Genomic DNA, 20,977 nt, shown 5'->3' with positions numbered 1-20,977 from the left:
ACAGTGGTTGGAAGCCTCATTATGTCTGGTGTTCAACCATTTGAGTTACCACAGCAAGGGGCTGGCAAGTTGATTCTTTAAAGTTGACAAGCAACTGAAGCCGGGGGTACCTGAAGAATATTCTGGGCCACTCAGGGAGTTCACAGCTGCTAGTGGGGTTTGTGTTTGAAAATCTGATAAGAGAATTTGATACAAGAAAGCACTAAATAAGGAGGGAGAAACATGCGAATAGTGTGTTGTGTACTAAAGGGGAAACAGGAAATAGTTAAGCATTTTCTGAATTTTTAATTTGCTCATTTGGCTAAGAGGGACATATTATGCCACAATCAAGAGAAGGGGCTTTGTCTTTCAATCATGTACTTCTCTTTTTTTTAATTAATTAATTCATTTTTTTCATGGAGATACTGAGGACTGAACCCACATGTGCTCTACCTCTGAGTTACATACCCCTATCCCTACCCCCATCATGTACTTCTAATGAAAGACGGGCAGGAGTTATCCTTTTTCTAAATTTTTCTCCCCAGAGAGGAGGGTTTTCTAAAGCTTACTTGAAAGTTCATTATTTCTACGCTTTCTAAACGTTCCACATAGGTTGACTTGATCACTTACATTTGCGCCTCAGAAGCACAAGGAAGTTGAATTGATTTTCGTCTTAAAGGTGTTATACCCTTTTACAGGATAACCTGTCAGGCAAAGAATATCAGAGAGAGAAAGGAAATATTGATGACATTCTCCAAAGAGGAAAATTGTTTGTAGGTTGTAAAGAATAAATAGGATTTGAAAACAATTTACCTTTTTTTGTTTACACCAGTAGTATGTTTTTGTAAAAAATTTAAACTTTACAGAAATATATAAAGTGTAAAATGCAAGTTCTCTGTAAGTTTGCTCTAAGTGATAATCATCAAGAACACATTTAAGATAATTATTTTACAAAAATGATCATATCATACTGTTTTGTAACTTACTTTTTTTCCCAACTCCTTGAAACTGGATGTGGCTTTGTGACTTCCTATAACTAATCTTTTTTACTCAATATGCCTTTGGCATCTTTTAGTTTTTAGCTTTAAAAATGATTGGGTAGAGGTAGATACTGCTCAGCGGTAAAGAGCGTGTTTAGTATGCACGAGGTCCTGGGTTCAATCCCCAGTACCTCCACTTTAAAAAAGTAAATAAGCAAACAAAAAAGTAAATAAAGAAAAACAATAACACACTACAATAAACAACATAATAAATAAGTTGCATAAGTGGTGGGATGGTGAATTTATTTTAAAAAATTGGACACATAGAAATTTAAATTCCCAAATGTTGGATATTTGGGTTTTCCAATTTAAATTTTAAAAAAAGTTTCTTTGTACACATTATTTTATATATATAACTCAAAAAAGCTAAGTTGCTGGATCAAGGGGTGTAGACATATTAACTTTAATAGGTCTTGCCTTCCAAAAATGTACAACTAACAGTGCCTGTGTTTCCAGTATTGAATATTATCAATCTTTCTGTCTTTAGTAATCTGAAGGATTTTTAAAAGCTCATTATTCTTTTAAATTCTTTAAGTAGTGAACTTGAATGCTCTTTAATAATCATTATTGTCTATCAATATTTGTGTTCTGTAAATGCCACCTTAAGTCCTTTGCCAATTTTTCTATTGGCTTTGTTGACTGAAATTGTGAATGAAAAATACTGCAAACCATATCAGTAAACAAAGAATGATGAAATCAAGTCATCAGTGGCTGCCAACACCCCCAGTGAAGACAAGCCTGCAGCCCGGCCTCTGCAGCCACTTACAATGGTGCTCTCTGAGAGGACTCAGTAAGAAAAGACAGAATTTTGGCCCTAGATAGCTAGGTGCTTGTCAAAGGAATGAATTCAATGAACCCAAATGTTTGCTTCCTCCCATACAGAGAAAAGCGCTAAATTCTTTAACTTGAGATGTCTAGTTTTCTTTAGTTAAGTAACATTTTAATGTTACAACTACCTAGTCTTTGTTGTAAAGCTCCTATATATATCCTAGCTCCTCCCCTGCCTCTTCAGAGCAGTCTCTCTGAGAGATCTGAGAGGCTGTCATCTTAGGCTCAAAGGGGTTCGAGTCCTCAGAAATGTCCACCAAATAAAACATAACTTTTAGGCTGCTCATTTATTTCAGGCAACAGATATATAGGATTATTTCAGGCAACAGATATATAGGGGTGTGTGTGTGTGTGTGTGTTTTGGGGAGAGGGTGGAATCTATAAATACATAATACATCGACGGAAAGATACAGCCATATGTGACAAAAAATGTTGGTTGTCAAAACTAGATGCAGGGGGATATCTATTCTTTCTAAATACTGAACCATGTAACTGCATTACATATTCATATTACTTATTTAACAATTAAATCAAAAAAATCTTGAGAGGGAAAAAGGTTTTCGGGGTTCTTATTTTTGGTTTTGTTTTGTTTTTTAAGAGCAAAGAAATCCGTCTTGCGGGCGCCGTAGCCGCATCAGGCAAACATACAAGAACCGGGTCCTCCACCGGCTAGAGGGGCGGAGGGAAGCCCGGCCGCGGCCACCGAGGCAAGGCTTCCTAGAGCGGACCGGAAGTGCCCTGCCGACAGCGGCCGGGCGCCGATTGGTCGGTTTGAGTCTAGCCTTTGTTCGGCGGTCCAAAGGACGCCAGTTGTCGCACCTGTTCCTCTCCGTGCCAGGTGAGTCTCTCCCCGCTCCTGGGTGGAGGATGGGGCTGGGCATAGTCGTGATCAGCAGCATCCCCCTTCCCTCACCTCTCGCTGGCGATCCCCTCCCTCCTCACAGACCTGCGAGAGAGGACTTGGGCCGACCTTTTTGAAGAACGGAAAGGGGAACACTGGTTGCGAGTGGTTCTGTGAGGGCATCCACCTAACCCTCTTCCTGAGTTGGAGCACGTACCTCACAACTGCAGAATCCTAGGGACCCGTACATCTCAGGTTGTGAAATGAAAGGGCTTTTTAACAAAGCTATTAATACTTCGCGTTTATTACTTGCTGCCTGGCCAAGGACTTTGCATACATTCCTATTTGATCTACACATCATCCCTATGAGAAACATGGGAATTTTTATAGAAACTCAAAATTACACAACAGAGCTGATTCAAATCCATGTTCCTTCTTTAGTGTTATTATTTATAGCCTCCTAATAGACTTTACTCTGTTCTGGTTGCTTGCCTTTATTAGTGTGTGTTGATGATCTCCGCGGCTTTTGTCATTTCTCTATGGTAACAGAGTTTTCTCTGACACAAGATTCTAAAACATCTGAATCAGTCCCAGATACAGGATTCATCACCTGAAAAACAGCCCAGAATGGCCACCTCCCCGGAACCTGAGAAACAAAAAGGACTCTTACTATTTAAGGCAGAAGACCATTACTGGGGACAGGACTCCACCTCACAGAAGTATAGTCCTCACAGAAGGGAACTCTTCAGGCAGCACTTTAGGAAGCTCTGCTATCAGGATGCACCTGGGCCCCGTGAAGCCCTCACCCAGCTCTGGGAACTTTGCCGCAAGTGGCTGAGGCCAGAATGCCACACAAAGGAGCAGATTTTAGACTTGCTGGTGCTTGAACAGTTCCTGAGCATTCTTCCTAGAGACCTGCAAGCATGGGTGCAGGCGCACCATCCAGAGACTGGAGAGGAGGCAGTGACTGTGCTGGAGGATCTGGAGAGAGAGCTGGATGAACCTCGAAAGCAGGTGGGAAGAGGGAGTCATTTGGCTGTGAGAGATCAGGGTATATGGACCCAGCTAAAGCAAAAAAGCGTATGAAAGACCACTTGAAGGTATTTAATATGTTACTCTAGAGAAGAACAGGCTTAGGGAGGGACCTGAGTGCCAGTGTCAAATAACTAAAGTGTAGCTGAGTAAAGAGAGACACAAGACTGATTCTATGTCTGTTTGGAAGGCTAGGATTGGTGAGAATCTGTAGCAAGGCAAATAGGTATCAGAGAAAAATGAAGTATTTTCTTATATTCATGGTGTAGACATAAAATAGGCAACCTTGTAATAAAATACCCCTCTTCAAGATGGATTTCAAGTAGATGACAAGAATATTATAGAGCAGTACTAACTGTGACCCATTCACATTTAATACATGTAATTAAATATACATTTAATATATGTAATTAAATATGTGAAAAATAAAAACAAGTGAAATTAAATACATTTTATTTAACCCAATGTGATCAATATTAAACATGAGGCATTTTACATTCTTTTTTTATTTCAGTTTTCCAAATTTGGTATGTATTTTACACTTCACATATCTCAATTTGTCCTAGCCACATTTCAAGTGCTCAGTAACCACATTTTGCTAATGGATACCATATTGGACCTCACAGTTATAGAAGATATGCCCCCATTTGGTGAAAGTTGCATTAGATGATCTTTAAGATACCTTTCAAGCCCCAAGGCTCTATGGTTCTGGACCTCCACACAGCACTGTTAGAGACACTGAATTTTATTCTCCAGTGTCCTGAACTGTAGATTAGCCTCTGTCTCTTCATTTTTAGTCATTATTGCCATTTGCAATTGAATGGGAATTTGTCCCCTTGTCTATGGTCCTGGTCCCTGACAGATGCTTCGTTTGTTCTTTCTCTGAAGTTTTCAGTTCTTTCACAAAACCTACCTTACAAGCCCAATCATATGTCATTGTTTCCAGGCCCCAGCCAATTCAGAAAAACAGGACACACTTTTGGACAAGTTGGCCCCCTTGAGAAGGCCACATGAGTCACTGACTATCCAGGTCCATCCCAAGAAGACGCAGCAGGAGCAGGAATCTGGAGAGTCCCAAAGGAATGGTAAGGAGCATTTCTGTGTGTGTGAGGGAAGAGCTGGTTCCTGAGGTTAGAGGGGAGCTTTCTACTTCTCCTTTTTCAGTTTTCCTCGTCTTTCACCTCACTGTGGAAGATTTTATTTCCCTACCTTTCCCTATCATGGAAAGAATTGTATTTCAGTTTTTTATTAGACTTAAAAGCTGCTATTTGGCCCAAGGGGTGGGGAATGGGATTTAAAAACTCATTTAAGTTAATAATACCTTATAATTCTGTTATCTGATGATTCTAGCTCCAAATTCCCTTTAATTTCCAATTTGAACAGGAGAATATATGACATTCTGTATGAGTCTGCTCAGGCTGCCAGAACAGCATACCACAACCTGGGTGGCTTAAGCAGCAGAAACTTATTTTCTGACAATTCTGGAGGCTGGAAAGTCCAAGATCAAGGTGCTGGCAGGGTGGGTTTCTGTGCGGACTCTCCTTGGCTTGCAGATTTGCTGTCTTCACACGGGCTTTCTCTGTGCACAAGCAGTCCTGCTGTCTCTTCCACTTCTTATAAAGACACTAATCCTATTGGATTAGGGCCCCATCCTTATGACTTTACTTAACCTTAATAATCTACTTAAAGGCCTCTTTTCCAAATACAGTCACATTGGGGATTAGGGCCATGACATGTTGAGGCATGCCACCACTTAAAGTTTGGGTGGAGGAAAAGGATTCTGTAAAGGAGGGAGCAGGGACTGTCAAAGAGGTAAGAGAAGCAGAAGAGGATGGTGTCACCAAAGCCAAGGGAGGAGTTTCCACCAGATGTAACCAATGCTACTAACAGGACACAAGATAAGGACTGATAAGAGTCCCTTGAATTTAGCATTTAGAAGTTAGTATGTCTTAGCAAGAATAGTTTCAGGAGGCAGAAACTGAAAGAAGCAGACCATTTTAATAAGCATTAGCAGGCTTTACTATGCAGAATCTTCACCTCTTTTCTGTGAGAAGCCATATAATAAGAAGTTTAAGAAATTTAATTTAAATTTAAGAAAATCTCCCCACCTTTGGGAAAAGACAGGACATGCACTTTTGAAATAGGTCACAATAATAATTTAACGTGTCAAAATGCTAAATTCTACTGTAGATATGCTATTAACCCACAACACTGACTCTCCATTAACACTAAGTGATAGTCTCCTTAACTCTGTTCAAGTTTGATTTCACTCAGCATTAAGCTTGTCCTTTCCCCCAGAGTGTCAAGTAACTTATACACAGTAATCAACTGGCTTTTATGGACATATCCTCATCTCCGTGACCAACAGTGCTGGGGTTATCTGGAATGTAAGTGATAAGGACTCCTGGACGTGCCAAAATAACACTAGAAGACTGGCACTGACAGAAGATGCTAGAATGAAATATTCCTAATTTTGTCAATTCTGAAACAAGATCTCCTAGAATCCGATTAGCCTAGGATTAGCTGGCACTTGGAAGAGATACATAAGCCAGGCCCTGAAATTCCAATTGGCTAAGAAGAGACTGCAGGTACCTGAGATGAGAAAAGCTCACATTTGGCAGTTTCCATATAATATTCTTTACATTGTTCAATTGCAAGTCTAAGGGTTATTAATTTCAATTGCTGACCAAGGAAAACTGACCCTTTTTATTTTTTAAGTCTTTTGAAGTCCTGGTGAGAGACTGTTCTCCAGGTATCTTCTACAGTTATGGGAGACAGACTCATCCTAAGGACTGGTAATGGTTCATCCCTGAGGATGGTGAACCAACCACAACTGCCAACTCTCCGTGTCCTTTTTTTTTTAAAAAAAGATACTCATCAGTAAGGCACAGGAAACCAAAAGAAGCTGTGAATCAATATGTTGATGTTTGAAAATACTTTTCTTATAGGAGTGTCTGATTTCTGTGGTTTGCTTAATGATCATTAATCTACTAGCTTAGCAGTACTTCTGCCACACTTTATACTTACGCAAATGCTTTGTCGTACATCCCCTCATCTGATCAAACAATAGGTAAGGAGGAGGGCACTGAGGTGATAAGGAAACCAAAATGGTTATCATCTGCCAACATTTAAACAATTATCAGCAGAGCCGGGACTGAAGTCTGAGCCTTCTGGCTCTAATCCAATCCTTGTAATTTCTAGCCAGAGACAACATGGTATTTAGATTTAGATACACCAGACCATCCACTGTCACTTTCTGCTTATCTTCCTCCATTTATCCTGACTTGCATGCTCTCTCTCTGCTTTTAGCTAATGGCTCACTACATTACTCTCAGATCCCTAATCCCATTACCTTCTCCAGTCACTTTACTCGGTTTTACTCCCACTGACGACCTATGATTTAGACTCCTGCAAGTTTCTTCCAAAATTTTACTCCCTCCCCATTTCTGTTTTCTAATCTCTGTTTCTCCCTCTTAATTATCTTTGGCACGTCTGTGGTAAATCCCCATTTACCACTCTGCATTTGCACAGGACTGCCAGGTAACCCCTTGATCCACATTTTTGCTTTTTCCTCTCTTCGTAATCTATTCCCGAATAATCTTCCCTACTGGTCTTTTCTTTAATTTCTTCCCTATATTGTCAATATGTGTTTTGATGGTGCCATATATCTAATTTGTGTACTGTAATGTGACTTTTCACTTTTATAACACATTTATAACATTTATATGTTCTTTCTTCCATAAGCTTTTTGCTTCTCAAACCTAGAATAGGACTTGTTTGTGTACTGTTTGTTACAGGTGATCAAGCCAGGGCTAAGAATGAAGAGTTGTCCCAGAAGGAAGATATACCAAAAGACATGGAATTCCTTGGGAAAATAAACGACAGACTTAACAAAGACATTCCTCAGTATCCTGAATCCAAAGATGCTATTGAAAGTGAGGGCAGATTCGAGTGGCAACAGAGGGAAAGACGACGCTATAAATGTGATGACTGTGGAAAAAGTTTCAGTCATAGCTCAGACCTTAGTAAACACAGGAGAACTCACACTGGAGAGAAGCCCTATAAATGTGATGAATGTGGAAAAGCCTTCGTTCAACGCTCGCATCTCATTGGACATCATAGAGTACACACTGGAGTTAAACCCTATAAATGTAAAGAATGTGGAAAAGATTTTAGTGGGCGCACAGGTCTTATTCAGCACCAGAGAATCCACACAGGTGAAAAACCCTACGAATGTGATGAGTGTGGGAGGCCCTTCCGCGTAAGTTCAGCCCTTATTAGACATCAAAGAATTCATACAGCAAATAAGCTCTACTAATACAGTGGAAGTAACAAAAGTTCTTTAGATACTCAGGCCTAACTAGTTATCAGAGAAATCTACCTTGGAGACCTTGAGTATCCTGAATGTAGGCAAAGCTTCAATCATCACTAAAAATTTCTTTGGCACCAGAGAATCTACCTAAGTAGAATTTCCTTTTATTTCTAAATTAGTTCAGTTTCTTGGGAAGAACTAAGAATTCTTTCAGAAAGCCTTGTCCCTTGCCAGCATTGCTCACTTGCAGCCCAAGATAACCATGTTTCCCGTTTGAAAGACGTGAATTCTACCTCTTGGCTCTGGTTCCGCTTTACTTGAACATTCAGTGTATGACTGTAGGCACAATATTAAGATTTCTGCCTTCATTTTCCCCTTCTGGCCCACCAGGTATGTTGTGTTAAGTTAAAACAGGTGAAAACTGCTTTTGAAATTAAGAGCAAAAACAATGTATTTCCCCTCCATCATTACTGATATAATAATGGCCTAAATATAATGGCCTAAATTAACTCAAGTGAAATGGAAAATTCAGTTCCTCAGTGACATTCACCACGTTTCAACTACTCAATAGCCACGTGTGGCTAACAGCTACTGTGATGGACAGCACAGATGGAGACCATTTTTATCACTGCAGAAAGTTCTAAAGGACATTGCTGGTCACATTAGTTCCTGGTAAGGTACCTTCCAGCTGTGATATTATGTGATTCTGAGTTCAGGAAGGTAGCATAAGAGATAACTTGAGGCTGCAATGGCAACAGGAGATAAAATACAAACATCCTATAAGGAAATAATTTAGTAATAATAACTTTGTGACACTTTTTCAGCCTTAAAAAGAGAGTATGTTGTAATAGGAGGAACATGATTATTAAGTAAATACAATGGCCTAATAATCTAAATTGAAAGCTTAAATAACTACCTCATCTTTAAAAAGACTGTAATTACCACAGTAGCATCCCTTGTCAGTTACCCTATACTAATGAGAAGCTGGGACTCTCAGGACACCAATACTTTAAGACATTCAGATTTTTAATAAGGTGAACAAACTTTTTGCTTTTTGGCTTTGGAATGTATTAGCATTTCATGTACGTATTTGCAACAGTTTTAAAATCCCTAGTTTGAGAATTTTATTGCATGACAGGAATTGTGGCCAAAGGCCAACACATTCAAATTTACAGTACAGTCAAACTGCCACAAACCACTGATTCTAGGAATAACCGTCACCAGAATGATCAGGAAGTGATCTCATCTCTCACTGAAGACATTGATTACACTTACTTGCTTTTGCATTGTGTTTGAGAGTAGGAAAACCACCAGAATCATTTTGTATCTACTACTGTTGGAAGATGAATCTTAAATCATTCCTCTTAACACCATAAAGATAAACTGAGCTTTTATGTTTTTTGAAAATAACACTCCTTTTAAAAAAAAAATGTAAAGTTTACTTTGTATGTATACATTGACTGATACAGATTTTTTAAAACATCAAGTTTCACACTAATACTTGTTTTTAATTTATTTGAGCAATATTTAAAAGCATTTGAAACAGGATTTTCTTTTTTACTGGTCATAAAGAGAAAAGTAAACTCTTAAATATTTAGTATTACAGACATCCTTATATGAAAAAGTTAGGTACTGAATGATGGCTTTTTCCCCCTTTACCTTTAGTCTTGCTGAAAAACACTGTCATGCATAGAAGGTGTTCACAGTCTTTAAAGGAGATATTCATGTTTCTGATCTTATCTTTGAACTTAGAAAGTCTTTTGCAATGGTAAGAAAGATAATCTTGGCTACCTCAGGATTAATTTTCCTAAATTTGGTAAAGACGATGACAGACATTTTCCTCTAACATACTCTGTATGCTAGAACATTCTATTTAGATAGTAGTTTTAAAATTTTTTTATTGCAATTTCTTTTTTTTAATATATTTTTATTGTAGAAAGTAGTTTTGAATACTTGTTATGTACAAAGAATTGTTCTAGGCTTAGAGTTGTACACCCTCAAAATCTGAGTGAAGAGTAGTTTGGAGCACTGAGACCACACTACCCTTTTTAGTCTGGTGTTGATTCCAAATTGCCACCAGTGTCTGCCATCCGATCCTAAACAGAGAGGCAATGATAAGAGAGAAGTACAGAAAGATTTGAGGCCAGAGACAGCCTGGGTGATTGTGGCAAGAGAAGAAAGTCCATTGGGACCTAGGATAACTGCTGGCGTAAGACAAAGGAGGCTTGAGGTTAAAGGAGATCTAAGTAGTTGTTAGTACTATGAAGGATTAGGCAGTGTCCTAGTGAGTCTGTAGAAACACAGGGGAAAAAATATGGTGAGGATGCAACCATTTGGAAAGAAGAGCTTTGAGTTCAATCACAGCCACAGTTACTGGAGAGAAATATGTTAGACACTCAGAACCGCTGGGTTCTAGCAGAGCGCTGTCCTGGAATGATGGCACCTGCTCTAAAGAACCCTGAACATGGCAGTTTCTCAGATAGCTGTGTCAGAAACACGTGTAGCACTTCCCATCTTTTTTGAAGGGAGTTTTCTTTTCTGTCTTTTTTTTTTTTTTTTGAAGGAGACAAGAACTTGTAGTTTTTATGAGCTAATAAAACATAATGATTTTAAGCGGCACCAAAAGGGAGTACCGGGGCAGCTCTTCAGGACACCGACGGGATGGAGGTAAACTGGTGATTCTGAGTGAGGACCCAGCAGCTATGAAGGGAGGAAATAGATGAGAGTTGGGGTAGGAGGGGACGTTGTAGGTCTGCATGGGCATTGGTGAAGAGGGGTAAACGAGAGGAGAAAGATGTAACAAAAAGAATAATAAAAGGAACAAGGGTACAGGGAAGGGAACAAAGATAAAATAAGAGATGGTGAGAGGGAAAGAGAAAAGAGTGACAAGTAATTCTAATGTTAACATCAGTTATATTTGAGACTGGGTCACAGGACACAAGCCATACAAAAGTGAATGGATCAGCCTATCCTGAGGTCATGGAGTTTTGTGTGCACAGCACATGCTATTTGTTATCTTTATTGAATGGGTCTACAATCTCATCCTGAGCATGAAATTGATTCGTTATGGTTTCATCAAAAAGTCCATCAACAGTGAAAACACTAGAAACTGAAATGCTTCAGAACAACCTGTTCTCCCCTTAGTAATATCACAAGGCAGTTAGACTAAGTTCTGAAAGAACAGTTCTCTCAGTCTTTCTTACTAAAATCCTCTAGAGCAAGGTGTCTCAACCTTGGTTTTATTGACATTTTGAGCAAGACAATTCATTGTTGTAGGGGGCTGTCCTCTGCATTGTGGGATGTTTAGCAGTATCCCTGGCCTCTACCCAGTAGATGCAACCAGCACCCTAACTTATGACAAGCACAAATTTCTCAAGAAGTGTAAATGCTCCGAGAGGCAAAATCTACACTCCCCCCTCCCCAAGTTAAGAACCACTGTTCTATAGGAACATAATCTGGTTTTCATGACTGTTCCATATCATATATAAGAAGATTCTTACTTGGGAATGTTATATGACCAGCACTGCTAGACCCTTTTACTACCCCACAAAATGATTCCCAGAGTACCTAAAATCTATGCAGTAATCATGCTAAAGAAGTAGCCTACTTAAGGAAGCCGTAATTTAACTCTTCAGAACCGGAAGAATCTGTCAAATAAAGAGCTTACATTGCATTTTAGGCCTTCCTCTTCCTTCCATACCATACTTCTGGTGCTATACCTCTTCTTTGCCCCTTGACCCAACCACAAACACTATTCTTGATCTAGATCTGCTCCGTCCAATACGTTAGCCACTAGGTACATGTCGCTTTCAAGCACTTGAAATGTGGCTATGCAACTGAGGAACTAAATTTTTTTGTTTCATTTTCATTAATTTAAATTTAAAAACTGATACTCAGTTCAGTTATTGGAAAATCTTTGAGTATGTTTGGAGTAATTGAGTATGTAAATCTATTTTTTCCATTTAAAATTTTATGTAATCTCAATATAGATTAAGTATTTCCAATGAAAATTTAATAACTGAATTGAAATGTGCAATAAGTATAAACACCTGCTTTCAAAGAGGTAGTATGAAAAAAGGAATGTAAAATATTTTACTAAGTTTTATATTGATTAGATTTTAAAGTAATATTTTGGTATACTGGCTTAAAATATATTAAAATTAATTTCACCTGGCTTTTAACATTTTTTAATGTGGCTACTAGAAAACTTAATATTACATAGGTGGATCACATTATATCCCTGTTTACTGGACAGCACTGATCAAGATCTCCTCACCTTCAGGGTAGGTCCCATTCACTATGTTCCAAACCACCTCAGTTCTGTGCAGCTATGTTCTGTAGTGCCAAGGACTTTTCTTACCTATTTCTTCTTATTCATTAATTCAACAAGTATTTACTGAGTGTATGCTGTGTGCCCCTATTCTAGGTACTGGGGATATAGCATGATATAACAAGATAAATAAGATCTCTCTTTTATAAGCCTGTGTTACAGAAAGGGGAGACAAATATATAGTGGTATATAGACTATAAACACGAATTGAAAGGAAACTGAATGACTACAAGTAGTCAGAAAAGGCTTTTCTGGAGAGCTGACATCCTAACAAATATAAATGTCCAGCCTTGGGAAGTTCTGCAGAAGACCATGCCAGGCAAATGGAATAGCTAATGCAGTTTCTACAAGAGGAATGAAACTGATGTGTTTACAGGAAATGAAAGAAGGTCATTGGGTCTAAAGCACTGGATTAAGGGGAATGTAGTATAAACATTAGAGAGGTCCAGGATATGTATTCTAAACATGATGGGGCACCATTGGAAGGGAAGGCCATGATCTGATTTTTGTTTTTAAAAGATCATTCTGGCCCCTTAGGGAAGCAAGAGTGAGAAAAGAGCAGACGCAAGACGAGCCAAGAGGCTGCTGCAGTACTTCAGATGAGAGGAGGTGGTGGCACACACATAGGTCCAAAGAGGACGTGAAGAGAAGCAGGTTCAAGGTATGTTTTGGCGATAAAGCCAGAAGAGTCTGCTAAAAGATTGTTATAGACTCCTAGGTTCTCACACAAAAAGGTATTTGTTTAACTATTAGGTTAAATGTATGAAATTATCTTTTTTGTAGGTCAGAGACAGTCAATATCAGCAATTACAAATGATTTAACCTAATAAGAACAGAAAAGAATCTAGAGAGAAATGGAACAGAAGGGACTTTGAAATCATGTTTGGGCCTAATTAATTTGTTAAATGAAAAATTGTATTATTTTCTCCTTAAAACTCTGTAGAGGCACCCTTTGTTAAGTCCTCTGTCTAAAGGGAAATTGTCAACAAACCTGATGAGATTTGGAACTACTATTCTATAGTAATAGAATACATTCATACTATAACATGTCTGTACAAACTACTTCCTTCTGGACAGCTCATTTCCTAAATTGATAAAATCAGGTTATCAATGAAAGGCAGTAGAGGTTAAGAGCAGAATGCCAAGAGTTGCTCTGCTAGTTACTAATTATATGACCTTGGCTAATTCACTTATTCTCTCTGTGCCTCGGGTTCCCCATTTGTAAAACAATGGTATAAGGGCATCTACCTAAAAACGTGGGAAATACATAAGTGACTAAATGTAATGGGTTGAGAACAGTGCCTGGCACATAGTAAGTGCTGTTAGTATTAGCCGCCACTAACAGCACTGTTAGGTCTTTTAGCGTCATATTCAGCATTCTTCCCCTCAAAGCTGTTTAAATCAGTTAACTGATATCTGATCTTCCTGAATTCGTTGCCTTGTTGCTGTTGTGTAAGTTTTAAAATGATACCCGCAGTGTTAACAATTACCCTAATTCTGAATTGCTCCCTAAATTCCTAACCCCAATCCCAGCCCCAACGGTCCCACCTGCCCTCTGGCGGAGAACAGCACCCTCCTCGCCCTCACTCGCGTACTCACCCGCCAGCCCCCGTCTCCCGGCTGTTCCCAGCTCCCAGGGCCGTTAACCCGGCCACCAGCCCCGCTCCTAGCACTGACACTCTGGAACAGTTAACTACCGGAAGTGGCTCGGAATCGCGGGAGCACTGAAAAAGGGGGCCGGTCTCTCCCAGGTCCAGAAGCACTTGGGTTCCCGGCTGTAAAGAAGCCCGGTGCCCCAACTGGGAGAAAGGAGCCCCGCTTTTGGGGGGATCCGGGAGCGCACTGTCCGGCAGCGGGTTTGGATGCAGGTGACGGCGGCGGGGGCGTTCTCGCAAAGTCGACCACCCGCGGACTTGTGGAAACCTCCAGGATTCCTCGAGAGGCCCGAAAGTGACTTTGGAGACAGGCCTGTTTCGCGGCCTACGGCTTCCTAGAGCGCGGTCCCCACGAGCGCAGGCCGGGTGTGGGCCAAAGCCTTAGGGGCCTCCGGGTGCAGGAAAGACCCAGTCCACCGCGTTCGGGGAAAGGATTCTTCTGCACCTGTTCGGCCCAGGAGGCAGAGACCCCTCTCTTCTGGGGCAGGGGCTGCCTGGGAGGTTCGCATCTTTGGGTCACACTGGGGAGGGGCAGCGAGGAGCTTCCTCCACTCAGGGCTCTTGAGTTGCGGGCTGTACCTGCTGATGCCCTGCTCACCGCGGTCTGACAGGACCTTGAGGACCAAGAGAGAGGAAAACCGGCCTCCATCAAAACTTCTCGCATCCTTAGAGGAAATGAGGGCCAGGATGAAATAGGTGAAGAGTACCGGCGCTAGAATCCTTTAAATCCTTCAAATTCCCGCTCCACCACTTTCCTGTTAGGACTGAGCGCAATTTTTTTAACCTCTCTAAGCCTCGTTTTACTCATTTCTGTAAATCAGAATAATTTAGTGCTTGTTTCATAGGATGCTTGTGACGACTGAGAGGGTGCATGTAGAAAACTTGGTTTTTACACGTTTCCCTCCCTTCCCCTGTATTTGCTATCATCCATCCATGTCAGACAAATAGGACTAATTAACCATTATTATATATTATATAAAATATGTATATAATGGAATACTACTCAGCCATAAAAAAGAATGAAATACTGCCATTTGCAGCAACATGGATGGACCTAGAAATTATATTAAGTGAAGTAAGTCAGACAGAGAAAGACAAATATCATATATCATTTATATGTGGAATCTAAAATAGATATAACTGAACTTATTTACAAACTAGAAACAGACTCACAGACATAGAAAACAAACTTATGGTCATCAAAGGGGAAAGGTGGGGGAAGGGATAAATTAGGAGTTTGGGATTAGCAGATACAAACTACTATATATAAAATAGATAAACAACAAGTCTTCCCTGTATAGCACAGGGAACTATATTCAATATCTTGTGATAAACTATAATGGAAAAGAAAAAAAAATGCCAGTTTTTCAAACAGTACCATTTTACATTCCCACTAGCAGTATATGAGTTCCAGTTGCTTCATCTCCTCATTAGCACTTGGTATTTCAGTCATTTTAATTTTAGATTTTAATGTATGTGTAGTGATTTTATGTTTCATTGATGATTAAAGATATTGAGTACTTTTTTGTGTACTTGTTGACAATTCCTATATCTTCTTTGGTAATGTCTGTGTCCATAGCTTGCCTATTTGTGTTTGTCTTCTTATGATTGAGTTGTGAGAGTTCTCTATATTTTCTGGATACCAGTTGTCAGAAATACGTATTGAAAATATTTTCCAGTCTGTAGCTTTTCTTTTCACTTTCTAAGTGGTGCTTTTTGTTGAGTAGATTAAAAATTTGATGAAATCAAATTTAGCAATTTTATCGGTTATTATTAGTGCCTTTTGAGAAATCTTTGCTTAGGTCATGACACTACTTCTAAACTACCTATGTGTACAACTTTGGTTTTTTTAAATTATTTTTAATCTAAAAAAGTGAGAGCATAGTTCTAGTCTCTTGCCAGTTATTCCCAGTTATCATCCCAGCCAGGAGGCAAGAACTATGAAATAGCAAAAATAAGTTGTTTTCAAAGAGTTGAGGCACTGTAACTTCTCAATATTTATTGTTATTTGTTTCATTGTGATAATTAAATGACAAAACTCTTAAAAACAATCAGAACTACCAAGATTTAGTCCCAGGAGTAGACAAAATATTTTTAGGTTAAAACTGGGCACTGGATAGAAATATTGGTGGTGGCTATCAGCAGGAACAGATAAAGAAGGAAAATTAAACCTGAAAACCCATAATAAATAAGTAGTTAGAAAAGATGTTAAAGGAATAAAGATGGGGGGACCAAAAAAAAAAAAAGACATGTTTCATGTGAAAATAAATCAAGGAAAAGCTCGTTTAAAATGGAATCAGGAAGCCCTGCAGGAGAGCTCTCAGGTACTTTCCACTGTTGCAGCCTGCAAAACCGGCAGGAATCAGGAAGATAAAAGTTATTTCAACAAGGTCAGCTTATATAGAACTCTTTGTGTAAAATTCTCTGTCTCAACTTCTTATCCACGATGATAAGGATGTTACTTTTCTTCTGGTACAAGGGAGGACATTTTTCATATTTTGGAATCTCATCACCTGCTTTTAAGAAAAGGAAGATCCCTCCCTGCTCTAGCAACAAAGCACTGACCACAGCTTGCAGCTAATAATAAACCGCCACAACCTCTAGCTCTTGTTCTTCTCCAATGAACTTTTAATTCAAGACAACCCTCTCCAATCTCCCCTTAAAACCTAGTAAAAGCTGACCTTTCCTTTGTCTTTTCGCACTTGCCTGTGATTCACCATAGCTTGCCTAATCCAAATTGCAGTTCTCTGCTTTACCCCCATCCCCTCCATAAACCCATTTTGCTGTTAAAACAATTGGCTGGTTTGTTTAAGGTCAATATCCACAACCTCTACCCCAAAATCCTATGTAGTCTAAAAAGTTAAAATTGTGATGGTATATAAGGAATGAACATAGACTTAAACTTAGATTTGTTTTTCGAAATTTGTGGTATTAAAACTAGGGTCTACCACTGAAGCTAAACTACAAAGCAGGTTTTGTAAGAGACTAGTTTATTAAGATAGGAAAGCGTGGAACAGTTGTAAAGACGCGAAAAGAATTTATATTCAATTATAATTATGTTTGAATAGTTAACAATATAAGGTGTACTATTACTAGGTGCCACAGAGGTTTCAAAAAGCTATGAACGATAATTAACGTATTTCCCATATACACTACATCCTCAAGAATATGTAGTGTGTGGGGGAGGGCTGGATATATATATATAGATATATAATATAGATATAGATATAGATATAAAGAGTGAACAGTAAAGTACAGGGGTATCTAACCCGGCCAAACGCGAGTCTAATTACCATTACAGGGATCCTCAATGCGCATTCTCCTCCACCACTACCCCAGCATGCGCCTGCTCGCAGCCCTGGCCTCCGCACGCCCTTTGTGACCCCACAGTGCGTCATTCTCAGGACTTTAACGGCGCCCTGGAGCCGCACAACCCTGCGACGCGCAGACGCAGGAGGAACGCGAGGCCCCGCATACGGCTGTGAGGGGCGTGGTGCCCCGTCCCCTCAGTCGGCGGACCATAGAGCTTTCAGGCCTCCAGGATTCCTAGAGAGCTTCCGGAAGTGGCTTGGGGCAAGATGCGTGTTGGCCGGTGTTGTGCCTCCGCACGTTTGGAAGTTGGGGGCTCGAGGGGCCTGGTCGGGTTACAGCTTCGCCCCTTTTTCTCTCAGCCCTTCCTCCAAGTCTGTCCACCTTTTGCCACCTCCTTTCCCCACCCTGGGCCTCCCCTGGATCTCACGGTGAGTACGGTTCTGGTCGGAGGAAGGGGAGTGCTTTGTGGCCAGACCAGGCCGCTGCTGAGGACAAGCCGGAGGGGTCCGGAGACGGGGCCTGAGCCGAGATCTTGGTGACTTGGTCGATCAGGGGCCGCTGTGGTTGCCGGCACAGGCCGAGTCCGCCTACCCAAACTTTTTGCGAGGGAACCTTTAATGGAGATTCGCTTTCTTCTTCGCCAGTCGTTTTGTGGTGGTGTTTGCAATCGATCTTATTTGTCTTAAAATAGGAATCTGTCCCCACTCTCTGTTTCCACACTCAGAATTGTTTTTCCTTAGCAATTTTGCATTTCCGTCACAATTCTCTTTTTTTCCTAAAGGATGTATTTTGCTTTCGGAAGCCCCAGCTATCCTTGGAAAACTATTTTTGCTGTTAAGTTATTCTTTCTGCTCTTTGTAGTGTATTCGGAGCATGGTGTTATGTTGACTGGATAAATGTACGAAAGAAACATGTTTTAACAACTTGAGGTAGTATAAAATTAAGCCTCATTCAGAATACTTTACTTACTCCGTTTGTTAAAGCTAATTTAAGTAGATGCCTGGGAACGCTTTAGGAGGGGCCCCATTTCCAAAACTCAGGTGACTTTTGAATAAATTTTAAGTAATTAAGACTTCCACTACCACCTCCAAAAAACAATCTGTATTTTTGTTTGATTAGTTCAGTTAAGTATATTTATGCAGTAATCATAGTTTTAGCAAATGTATACGTATTTTGAATTTCTCTTGTGGTTAAGTGTAAATGTGGTAGATGTTAAACCATTCAGCCTACACTGTGTGAGATACTTACAATGCACAGTGTTTGCTTCACCTTGATCTTTAAAGCCTGGAAAATATCTTTATGTTTTGTTTTATTTTCAGCTCCCAAACTTCTTAAATTAGTCTGCAGAAAGCATTCCTTTTTCATCTATTGAAAAGATAATCATATGTTAAAATCAGTGTTGTGCCTTCAGTAGTTCACAGGATTGTAGCGTTTGAGATGGGAAGAAGTTTTGAAGAGTGATTATTTTAACTTCCTAAATCAATAAAGTTGACAAGGTATTCTTAAAAGAGAATGTAAAAAGCAGTCTATATACAAGGCGCTAAATACAGGTGTGTATACACAAAACTGTTTAAGAGGAAGATACATAATGATCTAATTCTGTAGTACATATCTTTGTACTTGGTTAGCTATAGGTTGTAATTGTCAACTGTCTGGAGAGGGAAGAGGCTAAAAATGGAAAATTAGCTACTAAAAAAATAATCAAATGGGCAATGGACAAGATTGGTTGGTTAATTTAGTTTAAAATATAAAAAAAACTGATAATAGGTAACTTCCATCAATTTCACTACTGAGACTTTATTTAATGTCATTTAGAATTATATTATTATTTTAATTTAATATTTTAATGTATCTACAACATGAGTGCTGTTCAGTAATGAACACTTAACGTTGAAATATTTTATAGCTAGTATTGACGAGCATTGATTATAAGACAGAAGATGGCCAGTAGTTCAGGTAAAGATGAACCTTGACTTTAGGGAATTCATAAGAAAACATGGTAAAACTCTGACTATGTAGTATCACATTCAAAACAGAGCTTAGAATTCATGTCCCATGGTAATGACTTTAAGTTTTTAATCTATAAGTGTATTTTAAGAAAGTTTAAGAATTTATTATATTTTCATTGATTTTTTAAGTGAATTATTTTAAAACCATGGATGTTAATCCCGTCTATTCAAAACAAAATTGATTACCCCTTATTTGAAACTCTCCAGAAAAATCTCAGCCTCTTGCCCAAATTCACTCTTCCTTGAAATCTCACTATTCCAGGAAATTCCCCCACTTCTCTGTAAAGTTAACGTCTATGAATTAAACCCTCTATTGTTGCTTATCATATTTAACCTTATCTCTTGGTCCTTGATTCTTCCTATTTGTAGTTTACTCCCCAAACTGTTGTAGCTAGCCTTGTCTAATTTTCAAATTCTCTTTCTTTTCTGTCCACACTCTAAGCAGGGGTTATTAACCTTCCCGGAGTTCTTGGATGGGTGTTTGTTGTGTGAACTCTGATGAAACTGAATGTAAACTTCTGTGCCTATGGGCTTTTTTCTGGGGAAGAATTCTGTTTTCATTAGATTGAGAAATTATGAGCCACCCCTACGCCACCTTCTCTACCCGCCAAAACTCTGAAAGATACACTCCTTTGAAGACTCATGTCAGGAACATTACGTAATCTGATTTTCCTTCTGAATACCAGTTTCTTCTTTGCCTTTGTGGACTGTAGGTCTGTGGCTTTATCTTGATGTTAGCATTTCTTGCCAGCTGCTTTTGGATATGCTACCCTTGGTTATACTCTTCTTCCTTCTCTATAGTGCTGCCTTCAGTCATGTTTTTCTCCAGTCCATTGTCTGGAGATAACAATGTTTGCCATTGTTATCTTTCTGGCACACAAATATGTAATATAACTTCCTACTTAAAAAGAGGTATAAAGAAAAAAGTCACTGCCACAAACATTTGCAAGAAAACCATACATACTGTACACAATGTGATAAACCCTATGTTTGGACCATGCTGAACTACCTTGGCAAGAATGAGCACCTTAATCTGCTGGGGGCAGGGCAGCTAACGAATGGGGGCAACAGGGAAGTCCTAATTAAAAAGGTAACAGGTTAGCTGAGACTTTTATGTTAGAGTTTGAATGATTTCAGCAAGACCAGGTTTTATCGACATTGACATTGACGCTTTGGGCCAGATAATTCTTTGTTGTGGGGTGGTTATGTTAATGCATTATGGGATGTTTACTAGCATCTCTAGCCTCTACCTACTAGATACTAGTAGCATACCTTCTCAGTTGTAACAACCAAAAATATCTCCAGACGTTGCCAAATCCTAGGAAAAGGGGGCAGGATTGCCCTTGGTTGAGAAACACTGAGCTAGAGGAAAGAGCTCTGCAAGGCAGTGGAATTATGAGAAAGCCACATTCAGAAAAGACTATATGAAGGAGAGTTGGTAGCAGATAAAGCTAGGCAGATTTACATTACATATTATGCTGAAAAGTTGGGTTTCCTGTTGAAAATTTTAAGCAGGTGAGTTATATTACATATTTGTTAAAACAACCTTTCTAGCAGTATATTAGTTTCATGGGACTACCATAACAAAGTACCACAAACTGGGCGACTTAACATAACAGCAGCTTATTCTCTCACAGTT

The 20,977-nt window shown here is 39.4% G+C and overlaps 3 protein-coding genes across 7 annotated transcripts in view; 2 read left to right on the top strand and 1 right to left on the bottom strand.

Annotated features, from left to right (window-relative positions):
* Window positions 1-17,386, bottom strand: part of LOC102527007 (olfactory receptor 2B2) — a 187,042-nt gene extending 169,656 nt beyond the window's left edge. Inside the window, exon 1 of the mRNA XM_072945512.1 lies at window positions 17,311-17,386. The gene's annotated coding sequence lies outside the window, so the exon portion shown is untranslated. The remainder of the gene's footprint in view (window positions 1-17,310) is intronic.
* ZSCAN16 (zinc finger and SCAN domain containing 16) lies at window positions 2,591-8,207 on the top strand. Of its 5 annotated transcripts, none has more exons than XM_031688251.2 (4): window positions 2,591-2,685; window positions 3,277-3,702; window positions 4,667-4,805; window positions 7,518-8,207. In XM_031688251.2, the coding sequence occupies exons 2-4, from the start codon at window positions 3,316-3,318 to the stop codon at window positions 8,036-8,038; spliced, it is 1,047 nt and encodes a 348-aa protein (XP_031544111.2). In that variant the 5' UTR covers window positions 2,591-2,685; window positions 3,277-3,315; the 3' UTR covers window positions 8,039-8,207. The 5 variants fall into 5 exon arrangements, with proteins under 5 accessions (XP_031544111.2, XP_015104238.2, XP_072801598.1 ...); XM_015248752.3 differs by having other exon boundaries at window positions 2,596-2,685; window positions 3,238-3,702; XM_072945497.1 differs by having other exon boundaries at window positions 2,602-2,685; window positions 2,792-3,702.
* A 171-nt stretch (window positions 17,387-17,557) lies between the features above and the next one.
* The window catches only part of ZKSCAN8 (zinc finger with KRAB and SCAN domains 8), a 30,651-nt gene continuing 27,231 nt past the window's right edge, over window positions 17,558-20,977 (top strand). The window contains exon 1 of the mRNA XM_072945524.1: window positions 17,558-17,757. The gene's annotated coding sequence lies outside the window, so the exon portion shown is untranslated. The remainder of the gene's footprint in view (window positions 17,758-20,977) is intronic.

Source organism: Vicugna pacos, chromosome 20, assembly GCF_048564905.1.
Source record: "Vicugna pacos chromosome 20, VicPac4, whole genome shotgun sequence".
NCBI lineage: Eukaryota > Metazoa > Chordata > Mammalia > Artiodactyla > Camelidae > Vicugna > Vicugna pacos.
The sequence above is the reverse complement of the archived record's forward strand: the minus strand, read 5'-3'. Positions and strand labels throughout refer to the sequence as shown.